The sequence below is a fragment of the Piliocolobus tephrosceles genome, chromosome 4 (genome assembly GCF_002776525.5).
Source record: "Piliocolobus tephrosceles isolate RC106 chromosome 4, ASM277652v3, whole genome shotgun sequence".
NCBI lineage: Eukaryota > Metazoa > Chordata > Mammalia > Primates > Cercopithecidae > Piliocolobus > Piliocolobus tephrosceles.
This window is the reverse complement of record NC_045437.1, coordinates 177183028-177198224: the sequence shown is the minus strand read 5'-3', so window position 1 is coordinate 177198224 and position 15197 is coordinate 177183028. Positions and strand designations below refer to the sequence as shown.

At 45.7% G+C, this 15197-nt stretch overlaps 1 protein-coding gene across 2 annotated transcripts in view; it reads left to right on the top strand.

Annotated features, from left to right (window-relative positions):
- Window positions 1–457: 457 nt before the first annotated feature.
- Window positions 458–15197, top strand: part of LOC113219495 (ubiquitin-conjugating enzyme E2 D2) — a 65457-nt gene continuing 50717 nt past the window's right edge. The window contains exon 1 of one of the 2 annotated variants that reach the window (XM_026454493.2): window positions 458–1106. In XM_026454493.2, the coding sequence (XP_026310278.1) occupies window positions 1083–1106 (24 nt within the window). In that variant the 5' untranslated portion in view covers window positions 458–1082. The remainder of the gene's footprint in view (window positions 1107–15197) is intronic. The other variant, XM_026454494.2, reaches the window with a different exon arrangement.

Below are 15197 nucleotides of genomic sequence, written 5' to 3'. Positions count from 1 at the left end.
CATGCCAGAGGCTGAAGAGAACACAACATTAAAATCCTCTCCATTTAGGGCCTTGGTCCAGAAGGCCAATCTCACGGCAAGTCGAGCGGCTTTGAGACATCTCCCCCGTGGCGGGTGCCCGAGCTGCAGCCACGCGGCCTCTGGAAAGAGATCTGCTAAGTACCAGGACTTCAGAAGAGTCGTGTGACTTTGGCCAAGTCCCTTCCTCCTTCAGGAACGTTGCAGTGGGCCTAAGTGCCTCCTCTCGGAACTGGTACGGGGACAGTCGTGCGATTTTGACAACATTCGCCTTTTAATGTTTATTGATCTTTTCTGACACGCGCGTCGGTTCCCATCAGCAAGGAAGTCAACGGTAGCGGCGCGGGAGCCTGCAGAACTCGCGCTCTGGCTCTCGCGGGATCTCCGCCCAGGGCTTCGCAGCATCACCCCCTCCGCGGCCGTGGCGGTGGCGGTGGCGGCGGCGGTGGCGGCGGCGGTGGCGGCGGCGGCGGCGGCGGCGGCGGCGGGGCGTAGCTTACTCACAGGGGCGGCCCGTATCCCTCCGCCGCCGGCGCGGCTTGGCCCTCCCCCCCCTGGCCCGCCAATCCCTGCGCCTCCCGACCTGCCCCTCGGTCGGGCCCACCCCGTGCTCCGACGGCCCCACCCCGGCGGCGCCGCCCGCCCGCCCGCCCGCGCGTCCCTCGGTCCACCTGCAGCAGGCAGGAAGGCAGGCAGTCCCTCCGGCTGTACGACCGAGAGACGCCGGCCGAGCTTGGGCTTTTGCTTTCTGGCGGAGGGATCCGCGGCGGCTGACTAGGCGGCGCTGATCCTGGGAGGAAGAGGCAGCTACGGCGGCGGCGGCGGCGGCTAGGGCGGCGGCGAATAAAGGGGCCGCCGCCGGGTGATGCGGTGACCGCTGCGGCAGGCCCAGGAGCTGAGTGGGCCCCGGCCCTCAGCCGGTGCCGCCAGACCCGGTCTCCTCAACTCTCCATCTTCTCCGGCCGACCGCGATCGCCGAGGCGGCCTCAGGCTCCCTAGCCCCTTCCCCGTCCCTTCCCCGCCCCCGTCCCCGCCCCGGGGGCCGCCGCCACCCGCCTCCCACCATGGCTCTGAAGAGAATCCACAAGGTAAGCGGCCGGAGGTCGGCTGCGGGGCTGACCAGCTGAGCAGGCTGCGGCCTGCACTTCCTGCCGTAGTCTCCGCCGGCCTCGCAGCCTCCTTGGATCCCGCTGCCGGTGCTGGCCCCGCTGGGCGGCCTCCATACCCCACTCCCAGTGATGGCGCCCGCGGAGGCTCCGGCGCGCAGCCCGCGCTTAGGCCGGAGGTGCTCTGGCGGCCTCGGCGTTCCTCCCCGGCTGCCCTTTCAGGCCCGCATGGTGTGGACTCTTAGGGCTTCTCTCCAGTCTGGGACTGCCGCTGCACTTGAGGGCCATTGTCCGGCCAGGATGGCGGGGTTGGGGCCGTGGGGGGCGCTGGGGCGTTGGGCGGCCCCTTCGACAGAGGTCGAAAGGGCTTCTCGCCCCATTTCTGTTCCCTCCTCCCACACCTGCCCTAGCTCCCTCCACAAAACCGCCTGAGCTCGGGCTGACGGAGGAAGTCGTTTTGCCCGATCCACAAGTATCTCTTGAGTTCACTTACCTCTTGGGTGGCAGCACACATCGGTCCACCCTGCTTGTCCAGAAACTGTTAAGAGTTGGAAGTTCAGAAGAAAAAAAAAGGTGACTTATGAGGGAGGAGGGAAGTAGAGGGAGATTCATTTTATTCTTTGAGGTTGCAATATGTAGTTAGAAACTAACACTTCCGTTTTGCAGGATTGGATTTAATAGAAAAGCTGTACATTGGCAAAGGTAGAGATAGAAACCTGAACAGTGAAAAAACCACCAGAGAAATTACACAAAAGTTCCTTTCACAGTCTCTTCGCAAAATGGGCTTGACGCTATTAAGTGATGCGTTTACCGAGACTGTTAACTGGGAAGGGATTTTACTAGATTTTGTATTAAAAAGGATTTCTTTGCTCTTTAAAGTGAAGGATTATTTAGTTATCGATAAGGAGGTTTTCCTAATAATACATCTAGAGTATAAGATTGGCTTAAAATTTAGTTTTTTTCCCTTTCTGATGTTGTAACCTGTTAGTGCCACTTTCATGTTTTTTTCATTAGAAGTAGGGAGGCACCACTATTAATTTCTGTTCTGTGTTTCACCTGGCTACTCAGATTGGCTATATTAAACTGGCAGCTACTTTTTTCTTCAACACATCTTCTTCCTTTTTGTGGAGAATGGGATCTTGCCATGTTGTCCAGGCTGGTGTCGAACTCCTGGGCTCAAGCTAGCCTCCCACCTCTACCTCCCTTAAGTGTTGGGATTACAGGCATCAATCACCCACTGCACACGGCCTATACCTGTAGCTACTTAGTGAGAAGTAGGTACTGGGGTTATCCATTCTGGATGATGGGATGGGTGTGCAAGAGGAAGAGAACCAGTTTTCACCTTGTCTTAAACTAAGAATACAGATTGATGATTTAAACACCTCAGCTCAGCGGTTGGTCGTATTTTCATTTTTGCTCAGACTTAGTGTGGAATCAGTCCCATTGGTTACTATAATTAGGTTAGCTCCTTAACTTCTTTTGACTTCGATTTCTAACAAATGAAGAAGGGCAGATTTTAGACAATAAATCTTGTACTAAAATGAAATAGTATTTGTTGAATACCATAAAGAAGCTTGAACCTTAAGCAAAGATGTCTTAACCATTTAAGGGGCAGGAGCACACAGGAATAGTCATCCAAATAAAATGTATACATATGTATTTTTAAGGCATTTAGGAATTGCTAGGTCCTTATAGAATCTAATTGGGAAGTTATCAAATACTTGTAGAAGATTGTGCTCTTATTTTAAAACCTGAGGAAGAGCAAGTGGGTATAATGTGTGATAATTTACAGATAAAGAAATGTAGACTTTAATCTCTACATTGATTTATGTGTGTAATGGACTTATTCAGAGAGGGAAATATCTCTTCGACACAAAACATACATTTTAATTAATAATACTTGCCCTGGTAATATGGTTTCTTATGAGTTGCTACATATTTTCCAGAATAGATTTTCCCTAAAATATGCCTTTGTAATATTTTTAAATAACATCAAGTTTAGAAATAATTTGAACTTTTTTTGGGGACAGAGTTTCACTCTTGTTGCCCAGGCTGGAGTGCAATGGCATGATCTTGGCTCACCGCAACCTCCACCTCCTGGGTTCAAGTGATTCTTCTGCCTCAGCCTCCCGAGTAGCTGGGATTACAGGCACACACCACCATGCCCATCTAATTTTTGTATTTTTAGTAGAAACGGGGTTTCACCATGTTGGCCAGGCTGGTCTCCAGCTCCTGACCTCCGGTGATCCACCTGCCTCAGCCTCCCAAAGTGTTGGGATTACAGGTGTGAGCTGTCCTGTCTGGCTTGAACCTTTTTTTTTTTTTTTTTTTGAGACAGAGTCTCCCTCTGTTGCCCGGGCTGGAGTGCAGTGGTGCTATCCTGACTCACTGCAACTTCCGCTTCCCGGGTTCAAGAAATTCTCCTGCCTCAGCCTCCGGAGTAGCTGGGATTACAGGCACCCTGCCGCCATGCCCAGCTAATTTTTGTCTTTTTAGTAGAGAAGGGGTTTCACCATGTTGGCCAGACTGGTCTTGAACTCCTGACCTCAAGTGATTACTCCTGACCTCAAGTGATCAGCCCACTTTGTCTTCCCAGAGTGCCGGGATTACAGGTGTGAGCCACCTCATCTGGCCCGGCCTGAACTTTTAAAATTCAATATTAGCCATTTTCCCCTAGTTTATACCCCTAGAGCTCTTCACAAAGTATGGCTTGACTTCTCTGAGACTGCTGGTGATAAGAAAAATGAAATTTATTTTGATATACCAGTCAAAAAGATTGTGAAAACAAAATGGAGATGAATTTTTTTTTACCAAACTCTTTGTACCACAATGTTAAGTTGAATAGCAGACTTACTAGGCATGGATAACATCAGTTCTATCTTATCTTCAGTCCTAGTAATGTGTCTGCAGTGGAATCCCCATTGCTTGGCTTCTATAATTGATCTTGATCTTGAACCTTCCCAATTGTTCCCTGAAAAAAAATAATTCTTTTTTTTTTTTTTTTTTTTGAGACGGAGTCTCGCTCTCTTGCCGGGGCTGGAGTGCAGTGGCCGGATCTCAGCTCACTGCAAGCTCCGCCTCCCGGGTTTACGCCATTCTCCTGCCTCAGCCTCCCGAGTAGCTGGGACTACAGGCGCCCGCCACCTCGCCCGGCTAGATTTTTGTATTTTTTAGTAGAGACGGGGTTTCACCGTGTTAGCCAGGATGGTCTTGATCTCCTGACCTCGTGATCCGCCCGTCTCGGCCTCCCAAAGTGCTGGGATTACAGGCTTGAGCCACCGTGCCCCGGCCTGAAAAAAAATAATTCTACTTAAATACCTTCTTGACTTATATGTCATGAGTTGCTGCATCTGGGTTCTAATGAAATTTTTCTAAGAAAAACTACATTTGACATGTGACATCTTCAGGAATTCAATATCTTGTTTCTTTGACAGGGACACTATTCATGTCTGTGAATTTGGCAGTCTTTGAAATGCCATGTCTTTTTTGGAAAAAGCTTCTGATGGACTTTATTTTGATATACATCTTAAGGTCCCCTGACCTATGTTATAAAAGAGCATAGCAAAGAGTGTCATTATGAACATTGTGTGTAGTTCTGGGCAGGGATTGGGATCCTTTGGGATTGTTGGTATCTATACCACATGGCCCCACCCTGCTATGTTTTGAGGTTTTCTGCTGACTTTTTAGGTCTTCAGCTTTGATTTTGATGCTTTGAGTGCCTGCCTCTAGCAGCACCACCCCCAGCCCTTTTCCAGTTGGCTGCATCTCATCTGTTGTGGGCTAAGAAACCAGATCACAGAGCTTATTAAAATTGTGTCTAAATTAAGATCCAGTAGGTTCTTGACTGAAGAGGGCTTCATGTGCTCCGTGAACTGTGGTTTCCTTGGCTGATCAGAGACCTTTTTGACTTGCTTCCTGTTTTTCTTCTTTACTTTTGCTATACAGATGTAGGAGGCTTTTTGGTGCTCTTAGAGTGCTGTAATGTTGAAGTATTTGGTTAGTTTCTCTATTCTTGGGAAGGGTAAAAGGCTAAATATCTTGATTCTTTGAGGAGTTGAAGACTGTCCAGAGTTGGATCCTACTAGTAGCAGGTAACGTTTAGTATACATAGCTTTCAAACAAAGTAATGCCAGGATTGTCACTTGATCTATTTCTGTGATAGATATTTTTTTTTTTCTTTTTTTTTTGAGACAGAGTCTCACTCAGGCTGGAGTGCAGTGGTATGATCTTGGCTCACTGTGAACTCTGGCTCCCAGGGTCAAGCAGTTCTCTTGCCTCAGCCTCCCAAGTAGCTGGGATTACAGGCACCCACCACCATGCTCAGTTAATTTTGTATTTTTAGTAGAGACAGGGTTTCACCATGTTGGCCAGGCTGGTCTTGAACTCCTGACCTCAGGAGATCCGCCCATCTCGGCCTCCCAAAGTGTTGGGATTACAGGTGTAAGCCGCTGCACCCAGCCTATGGCTAGCTTCTTTTAAGGCGTCTCAAGACAAAGTTCTCAATGAAATAAAGATACCAGGTCAGGCACGGTGGGTCATGCCTGTAATCCCAGCACTTTGGGAGGCCCAAGTGGGCAGATCGCCTGAGCTCAGGAGTTCGAGACCAGTCTGAGCAACATGACAAAACATGATCTTTACAAAAAATACAAAAAATTAGTTGGGTATGGTGGTGGATGACTGTAGTCCCAGCTAGGTGGGAGGCTGAGGTGGGAGGATCTCTGGAACCTGGGAGGTAGAGGCTGCAGTGAACCGTGATCAAACTGCTACGCTCTAGCCTGTGCAACAGAGTGAGACCCTGTGTCAAAAAAAAAAAAAAGATTTCAAACGCTGATGTTTATAAAAGCCAGGCAGGTACCAAAGTGAGCAGAGATAATTTGAGGGAGCTAGAAAATGCATGTGCTGTCAGATGAGGGCAACTGCTAACCAGCTCCCTGCAAATGTTGCCATTGCCAAAATCTGTGGACCCAGTGTTGCCATAGCTTTCATTTAAAAAAAAAAAAACAGAGAGAGAAGCCACAAATCCAGATTTTTTGCCAACCGATTCAAATTAAAAAAAAAAAAATACACGTTTTGGTCGACATCAGTTTAGTATGTGGATTAAAGTAACAAGGGATTGGGGTTCCTTAAGTAATCAGGAGTGTAAAAAGATTAAGTCATTTAAACAATACTTCCTGTATTTTTAAAAGTTTGAAAGTATTGCTTTATGTAAGATTAAGTTTGTTTTTTAGACAGTCTTTGCTTTGTCACCCAGGCTGGAGTGCAGTGGTATGATCTCGGCTCACTGCAACCTCTGCCTCCCAGATTCAAGCAATTCTCCTGCCTCAGCCTCCTGAGCAGCTGGGACTACAGGCTTGCGCCGCCACACCCAACTAATTTTTGTATTTTTAGTAGAGATGGGGTTTCACCATATTGGCCAGGCTGGTCTTGAACTCCTGACCTCGTGATCCACCCACCTCGGCCTCCCAAAGTGCTGGGAATACAAGCATGAGACACTGTGCCTGGCCTTACGTAGTTTTTAAATACAATTCTAATTAACTTGCCTTTTTTTTTTTTTTTTTTTTTTAAATGAGACGGAGTCTGGCTCTGTCGCCCAGGCTGGAGTGCAGTGGCGCGATCTTGGCTCACTGCAAGCTCCGCCTCCTGGGTTCACGCCATTCTCCTGACTCAGCCTCCCGAGTAGCTAGGACTGCAGGCGCCTGTCCTGAAGCCCGGCTAATTCTTCTATTTTTAGTAGAGACGGGGTTTCACCGTGTTAGCCAGGATAATCTCCATCTCCTGACCTTGTGATCCGCCCGCTTCGGCCTCACAGAGTGCTGGGATTACAGGCGTGAGCCAATGTGCCCGGACAAACTTGCTTTTTTTTTTGAGACCTCAGTTGATTTGCCCTCCTCGACCTTCCAAAGTGCTGGAATTACAGGGGTGAGCCACTGCGCCCAGCCAATTTGCTAATTTTTGTATGGTTTTGTGTGAGGTCTTGGGAAAACCAGTTTTGTAAATACATTGATCCCGTAGAAGTTTATGTATTAATCTTCCATTATGATCTGTTTCATGTTTTGAGTTTTTCTGTAGACTGACAGTACACTTTAAAAATGTCTGAGATTGGGAAGTTACCAAAGCATGATCTTTTTTTTTTTTTTTTTTTTTTTCCTGAGACGGGGCTCCGCTCTGTCGCCCCGGGTGGAGGGGTGTGGCGTGATCTCTGTTCACTGCAAGCTCAGCTTCCCGGATTCACGCCATTCTCCTGCCTCAGCCTCCGGAGTAGCTGGGACTACAGGCACCCGCCACCACGCCCGGCTAATTTCTTTTTGTATTTTTAGTAGAGACGGGGTTTCACCGTGTTAGCCAGGATGGTCTCGATCTCCTGACCTCGTGATCCGCCCGCCTTGGCCTCCCAAAGTGCTGGGATTACAGGCTTGAGCCACCTCACCCGGCCACCAAAGCATGATCTTAAAGAAAGTAGTTGTAACGCTGAACAGTGCTGTATTTTAAAAAATTGCTTAGGCTGGGTGCGGTGGCTCGTGCCTGTAATCCCAGTACTTTGGGAGGCCAAGGAGGGCTGACCACCTGAGGTCAGAAATTCGAGACCAGCCTGCCCAACATGGCGAAACCCCGTCTCTGCTAAAAATACAAAAGTTAGCCAGGTGTGGTGGCACTCACCTGTAATCCCAGCTACTCGGGAGACTGAGGCAGGAGAATCACTTGAACCTGGGAGGCAGAGGTTGCAGTGAGCCAAGATCTTGCCACTGCACTGCAGCCTGGGCAACAGAGCGAGACTCCATCTCAAAAAAAAGAAGAAAGAAAATTGCTTTAAAATACCGTAGGCCAGGCGCGGTGGCTCATGTCTGTAATCTCAGCACTTTGGGAGGCTCAGCACTTTGGGAGGCTGAGGCAGGTGGATCACACGGTTAGGAGTTCAAGACCAGCCTGGTCAAGATGGTGTAACCCCGTCTCCAGTAAAAATATAAAAATTAGCTGGGCACGGTGGTGAGTGCCTGCGATCCCAGTTACTGGAAAGGCTGAGGCAGACAATTGCTTGAACCCAGGAGGTGGAGGTTGTGGTGAGCCGAGATCGCGCCAGTGCACTCCAGCCTGGGCGACAGAGCAAGACTTTGTCTCAAAAAAAAAAAAAAAAAGAGGAAAAAGGCCGGGCAGGGTGGCTCATGCCTGTAATCCCAGCACTTTGGGAGGCCGAGGTAGGCAGATCACCTGAGGTCAGGAGTTCAAGACCAGCCTCAACGTGGAGAAACCGCGTCTCTACTAAAAATACAAAATTAGCCGAGCGTGCATGCCTGTAATCCCAGCTACTCGGGAGGCTGAGGCAGGAGAATTGCTTGAACCTGGGAGGCGGAGGTTGCGGTGAGCCGAGATCACGCCATTGTGCTCTAAACTGGGCAACAAGAGCGAAACTCTGTTTCAAAAAAAAGAAAAAAATAATACTGTACTAGAGGTGTGGTACCATATATTAGATTAATATTAGAGGTAAGGACTGATGGAATTCCTATCAAAATGACGAAATGAATTAACAGGTAGTAGTATTGGGAACTTTAATAAACGGTTGTCTGAATATGGCTATTTAAATTAGTTTTATCTTGGATAGCAGACATACCTTCTTAATCCAAAAGGTGAGCTTCTTCACATAATTTCTAGGTAGTTTTTTTCCCCCCACTAAAAAAGTATTATTTCCTTTACAAAAGATCATTGAATTGAAGCACTTTCTTTGGCTCTACTAGGTTGTTATTTAAATATAATTCAAACAGCCATCATTGAGGATAACTGTTAATAAATCTAGGTTTTCTCTGAAGTCTCCCAGTGTATATTACTGTACTGATGACTGACAAGGAAGAGGTTTTGACAAGGTCCAATTCTGTATATTTCTGCTAAAATATCCTAGGCAGTTCCCAGGATAGGAATATCTGACTCATTCCTCATGCTAGCAAAAACTTTTGCAGCCTTATCCCAGAAATGCAGGAACACACTTGTTTTGTCTGTAGAAATAAAGTTTTGATGGTTAGATTTCCAGACAAACCTTCAAAATCATGTTAAACTATAACATAGGAAAATAAAGTAGTATTTCTGTCTGCAGAGTCAAGTGAGATTTCGGGTAATAGAATCATAAAATGTTAGCACTGTAGCACATCTCAAGGCTGCTGTCTGGAAAGGCTGTGTGGCTTACCAGATAAGACTAGGTCTGAATTGAGAACCTGGATTTCTTGACTGTGTCCAGTGTATTTTCTGGCAAGCCATGTGTTATTGTTACATAGCTGTTAGGTATATAAATCCAGAGGATGCAGCCTTTTTTTCTTTTGTTCAAACAATTGGATATTTAAACTATGTCTTGGAACCTGAAGATCTTCCTCAACTTCCCTTTTTATGGTTGGCAAGGTTGCTCATAAGCCCTCTTAAAACTGCAAATTTATTTAGGCTTGACACAGTGGCTCCTGCCTGTAATCCCATCACTTTGGAAGGCCAACATGGGAGGATTGCTTGAACCCAGGAGTTCAAGGCCAGATTGGTCCATAATGGGAGACCCTGCCTCTACAAAAACAAAACAAAGCGAAACAAAATTAGCTGGGCATGGTGATGTGTGCCTGTGGTCCTGGCTACTCAGGAAGCTGAGACAGGTGGATCACTTGAGCCTGGATGGAAGATCAAGGCTACAGTGAGCTGTGATCACACCCCTGCACTCCCGCCTGGGCAACAGAGCCAGATTCTGTGTCAAAACAACAACAACAACAACAAAAACAAGTATTGCAAATTTGGTATTTTATTCTTGCTACCACCATCCCCGCCTTTTTTTTTTCTCTGAAATGGAGTCTTTACCTCTGTTGCCCAGGTTGGAGTGCAGTTGTGCAATCTCGGCTCACTGCAACCTCCACTTCCGGGTTCAAGAGATTCTCCTAGGCCGGGCGCAGTGGCTCAAGCCTGTAATCCCAGCACTTTGGGAGGCTGAGACGGGCGGATCATGAGGTCAGGAGATCGAGACCATCCTGGCTAACACAGTGAAACCCCGTCTCTACTAAAAAAATACAAAAAAAACTAGCTGGGCGAGGTGGTGGGCGCCTATAGTCCCAGCTACTCGGGAGGCTGAGGCAGGAGAATGGCGTAAAACCCGGGAGGCGGAGCTTGCAGTGAGCTGAGATCCGGCCACTGCACTCCAGCCTGGGTGACAGAGCAAGACACCGTCTCAAAAAAAAAAAAACATTTCAGCTATCCTCTTTAGAGTACTCATTGTGCATCAGGAATTACTTGATCTTTTCAGCAATCTTTTAATAATTCTGTTCTCCCCAGGTTAGATAAGGAAACAGTGGGAGAAATAAATTTGCTTAAGATTATATGGTTATAGTGGGAAGAACTAGGATTCAGATACAGGTGATCTTGACTGTAGAGCTATTGTCTCACCAGGTTTACTTGTTTTAGTCATTGCCCTTCTCCCCTCTAATCTCTAGAGAAGTGTTACTTTTCCCTTTGCCATACTTAACTTTTGCTTTCCATCCTTTTCTCTCTCTCTCTTTCCCTCTTTCCTTCCTTCCCTCCCTCCCTCCTTCCTACCTTTTTCCTTTTCTTGTTTTTGCTCTCTGGTAATTGTCCTTGTTTTCATACTTCCAATCTCTTCTCCACTAACTCCCCTTAGCATCCAAACTCATTGAAGGTTTTCCCCCATTTAAAAAAAAAAAAGCAGTAAAATAACTTTTTAAACTTCCTCTCCCCAAGAAGAGCTACTTCCTTCTTCATCTTTATCCTTCCCATCTCTGACATTTCAGTCCCAAAATTATTGAAAGAATAGTCTTTTCACTGTTCTGGAACTATTTAGTAAGTTCACTAATGATTATTTAATTGCCACATTCAGTGGATACCTCAGTTTTTGTTTAACTTTTATAATAGTTGACATCGTTTTTATTCAGTTCCTTTGGCTTCTGATAAACTGCTTTCTTCTTCCTCATATCTGGTGTTTCCCAGCTTTATTAGAATGCTTATCAAAGTAATATTATTGATGGAATACAAGCCAAAATGTATGAAATCATGCATACTTGTATTAAAACTGAGAGCACTGGCCAGATATGGTGACTCATGCCTGCAATCCCAGGACTTTGGGAAACCAAGGCAGGAGGATCACTTGAGCTCAGGAGTTGAAGACCAGCCTGTGCAATATAGCAAGACCCTGTGTCTACAAAAAATTAAATTAGCCAGGTACAGTGGCATGTGCCTGTAGTCCCTGCTACTCAAAAGGCCGAGGTGGGAGGATTGCTTGAGCCCAGGAGTTTAAGACTGCAGTGAGCTGTGATCATGCCACTGCATTCCATGCATTCCAGCCTGGACCACAGAGCGAGATCTGTCTCTTAAAAAAAAAAAAAAATGGAGAGCACAAATTATCTCAGATACATTAATAAATACATGCACCACCATGCCTGGCTGTGTATTTTTAGCAGGTTTCACCATGTTGGCCAGGCTGGTCTTAAACTCCTGGCCTCAAGTGATTCACCCACCTAAGCCTCTCAAAGCGCTGGGATTACAGGTGTGAGCCATCATGCCCCACCCAATCTCAGATAAATTAATTAAAATATATAATCAAACTATGTCACAAAAAAAATTATTAAGAACTATCAAGATGAGGTTGGGCGAGGTGGCTCACGCCTGTAATCCCAGCTCTTTGGGAGGCTGAGATGGGCGGATCACAAGGTCAGGAGATCGAGACCATCCTGGCTAACATGGTGAAACCCCGTCTCTACTAAAAAATACAAAAAATTAGCCGGGCGTGGTGGTGGGCGCCTGTAGTCCCAGCTACTTGGGAGTCTGAGGCAGGAGAATGGCGCGAACCTGGGAGGCGGAACTTGCAGTGAGCCGAGATCGTGCCACTGCACTCCAGCCTGGGCGACAGAGAGAAACTCCATCCCAAAATAAAAAAAGAACTATCAAGATGAAACATCTGTCATTCTTATTTTGCTCTCAGTTTTAAGAATAGTATTTTTCATACATAATAAAGTCATCCTCATCAGGTACCACTTTAAATGTCTTACTGTATATTGTTTTTATTGCAGTATATGAAAATTTGTTTCAAACAGATACATGGTAGCAAAAGAAAGAATACAGACTGCATATTTTGCAGTTAGACTGCTGCTGACATTAATTATCCCATCATGGATAGGTCACCCTAATTTTTCTGAAAAATAAATGCCTGTTCTTTCCTCATGTTTATTTTAACATAATATGACTCCTTGAGTTTAAGAATCAAAGGACTGTTCAAAGGACTGTGCTTTCAGTTTAAAATGTCTTTCTCGGCCGGGTGCGGTGGCTCAGGCCTGTAATCCCAGCACTTGGGGAGGCTTAGGCGGGCAGATCATGAGGTCAGGAGATTGAGACTATCCTGGCTAACATGGTGAAACCCCGTTTCTACTAAAAATACAAAAAAATTAGCTGGGCATGGTGGCAGGTGCCTATAGTCCCAGCTACTTGGGAGGCTGAGGTAGGAGAATGGCGTGAACTCGGGAGGTGGAGCTTGCAGTGAGCCGAGATCTTGCCACTGTACTCCAGCCTGGGTGTCAGAGCGAGACTCCATCTCAAAAAACAAATAATAATAATAATAATAAATAATAAATAATGTCTTTCTCCTAGATATAAGTCAATTGAGGATGGGTTAGTACACTTGAGGATGGGTTAGTACACTTGAAATATTTAATATATAATAAGCTTCAGTTAAATAACTTCTTTTTTTTTTTTTTTTTTTTTTTTGAAAAAAAGTTTTTTTTTTTTGCCTAGGCTGGGGTGCAACTGCATGGTCTCGGCTCACTGCAATCTGCGCCTCCCAGGTTCAAGCAACTCTTCTGCCTCAGCCTCCCAAGTATCTGGAATTACAGGTGACCGCCACAACGCCCAGCTAATTTTTGTATATTCAGTAGAGATGGGGTTTTACCATGTTGACCAGGCTGGTCTTGAACTTCTGACCTCAGGTAATCCACCTGCCTCGGCCTCCCAAAGTGCTGGGATTACAGGCGTGAGCCACGGTGCCTGGCAATAACTTCTCAAATATATATTGAATTATGATAAGAAACAGGATAGATCTGTGATGGTCAAATAGACAATGCTGGAGACTAAATGATGTTTATACCTCAGAACACAGATGGAAAGTTAAATGTAGGCATCATTTGCTTTCTTGTGTGCAAGTTTCTTAAGGCAAATTACTGCTTTAAAACTACAAAAATATGTAGTATTTCTTAAAAACGTGTTAAAAGTGATAGAATTGACCAGGCGCCGTGGCTCTTGCCTGTTATTCCCAGCACTTTGGGAGGCCAAGGCGGGTGGATCACCTGAGGTCAGGAGTTAGAGACCAGCCTGGCCAACATGGTGAAACCCCAACTCTACTAAAAATACAAAAATTAGCCAAGTGTGGTGGTGGGTGCCTGTAGACCCAGCTACTTAGGAGGCTGAGACAGGAGAGTCGCTTGAACGTGGGAGCCGGAGGTTTCAGTGAGCCCATATTGAGCCACTGCACTCCAGCCTGGGCAACAGAGTAAGACTCTGTCTCAAAAAAGAAAAAAAAAAAAGCATGCCAGGCATGGTGGCTTAAGCCTGTAATCCTAGCACTTTGGGAGGCTGAGGCAGGTGGATCACCTGAGGTCAGGAGTTCAAGACCAGCCTAGCCAACATGGTGAAACCTTGTCTCTACTAAAAATACAGGAAAAAAAAAATTAGCCGGGTGTGGTGGCGGGTGCCTGTAATCCCAGCCACTCAGGAGGCTGAGGCAGGAGAATTGCTTGAACCTGGGAGGCGGAGGTTGCAGTGAGCTGAGATCACGCACTGCACTCCAGCCTGGGCAACAAGAGTAAAACTCCATCTCAAAAAAAAAAAAAAGTAAAATTTGGAACAAAAATAATCACTGTCTTTATTACTATAATATATATTAGTAATTAGTATCTCCCAGGGAATGCTGTAGTTGTAACACTTGTAGTTGGTCCTTCCCAGAATCATGTTCTCTTTGATCTTTGTTCAGCACCTTTGCTTATACAGAGAATCTCTTCTCACCCCCTCTCCCACCTCCTAAATTCTTTATTCATACTTGGAGACCCAGCAGAAATGGCTTCTCTAGGAAGCATGTATGAGGCATACAGGCAGTCAGAGTTCAACTGTAGAATTGTTTCCTAGTGTGTAGACATGATTGATTATTCCCTCATTTAGACTGAACTCCCCTGGGCAAAGTTCTTGTCTTATTCTTCGTATTCCTAGTAGCTAAAGCATGGTATTCCATGTTTGCCAACAACATTCAGTGAATGCTAATATCAGGTGGTGTGGCAAAAAAAAAAAAAAAGAAGAAGAAGAAGAAAGAAAAAGTGGAATTTTGGAGCATTTGGGGCCTTAGGCAAGTGACTTCGTGAATTTTCTTGAAGCTCAGCTTCCCTGTCTGTAGAATGGGAATTATACCCTGCAAGCCTGTGGGGAAGATTAGACAGAAGAGGGTTTAGCACTTATGGACTACATAAAAGGTAGTTTTGTTGTTATTTTTTTACAAATGTGCTTGGCAGTTTTATTCACAGTACCCAATATTTAGAAATAACTCAAATATCCATCATTAGCTGAATATATAAACAAAATGTAGAAAATCCATATACTGGAGCATTACTCACCAATAAAAAGGAACAAATAGTGAAACAGCCCTGCCACTTAGCAGTTTATTGGTCGGCTCCAAGTTCACCCTCCAGTACTTGCTCTGCTTTGACTAAATAACTTCTGAAGTATGTATTTGAGCTGGTGAAGGGCTGGACTCTTTCACCTTTGCAGTGAACAAAATGTTGGACTTTGTCAATAGAGGGCACTAGAGGGACATTACAGAGGGAATGGGCCTCTTGGATTTGGTGGACTTTTTTTTTAAGGTTTTTAAATATTATCATGGTGTCTTAACTTGCCAATAATGTTGACCTACGGAATTGGTATAATCTCGAAATCTTAGGTGTCAGTGTTAGATATGTGTTTCACATTTTACTTCATTGTCACCCAAAGCAAAAAAAAAGAAAAAAAAAAAAAAACCTGAATGTGAAAAGAATGAAGTCTTATAATATTTCTTTTTTTTTTTTTTTTTTTTTT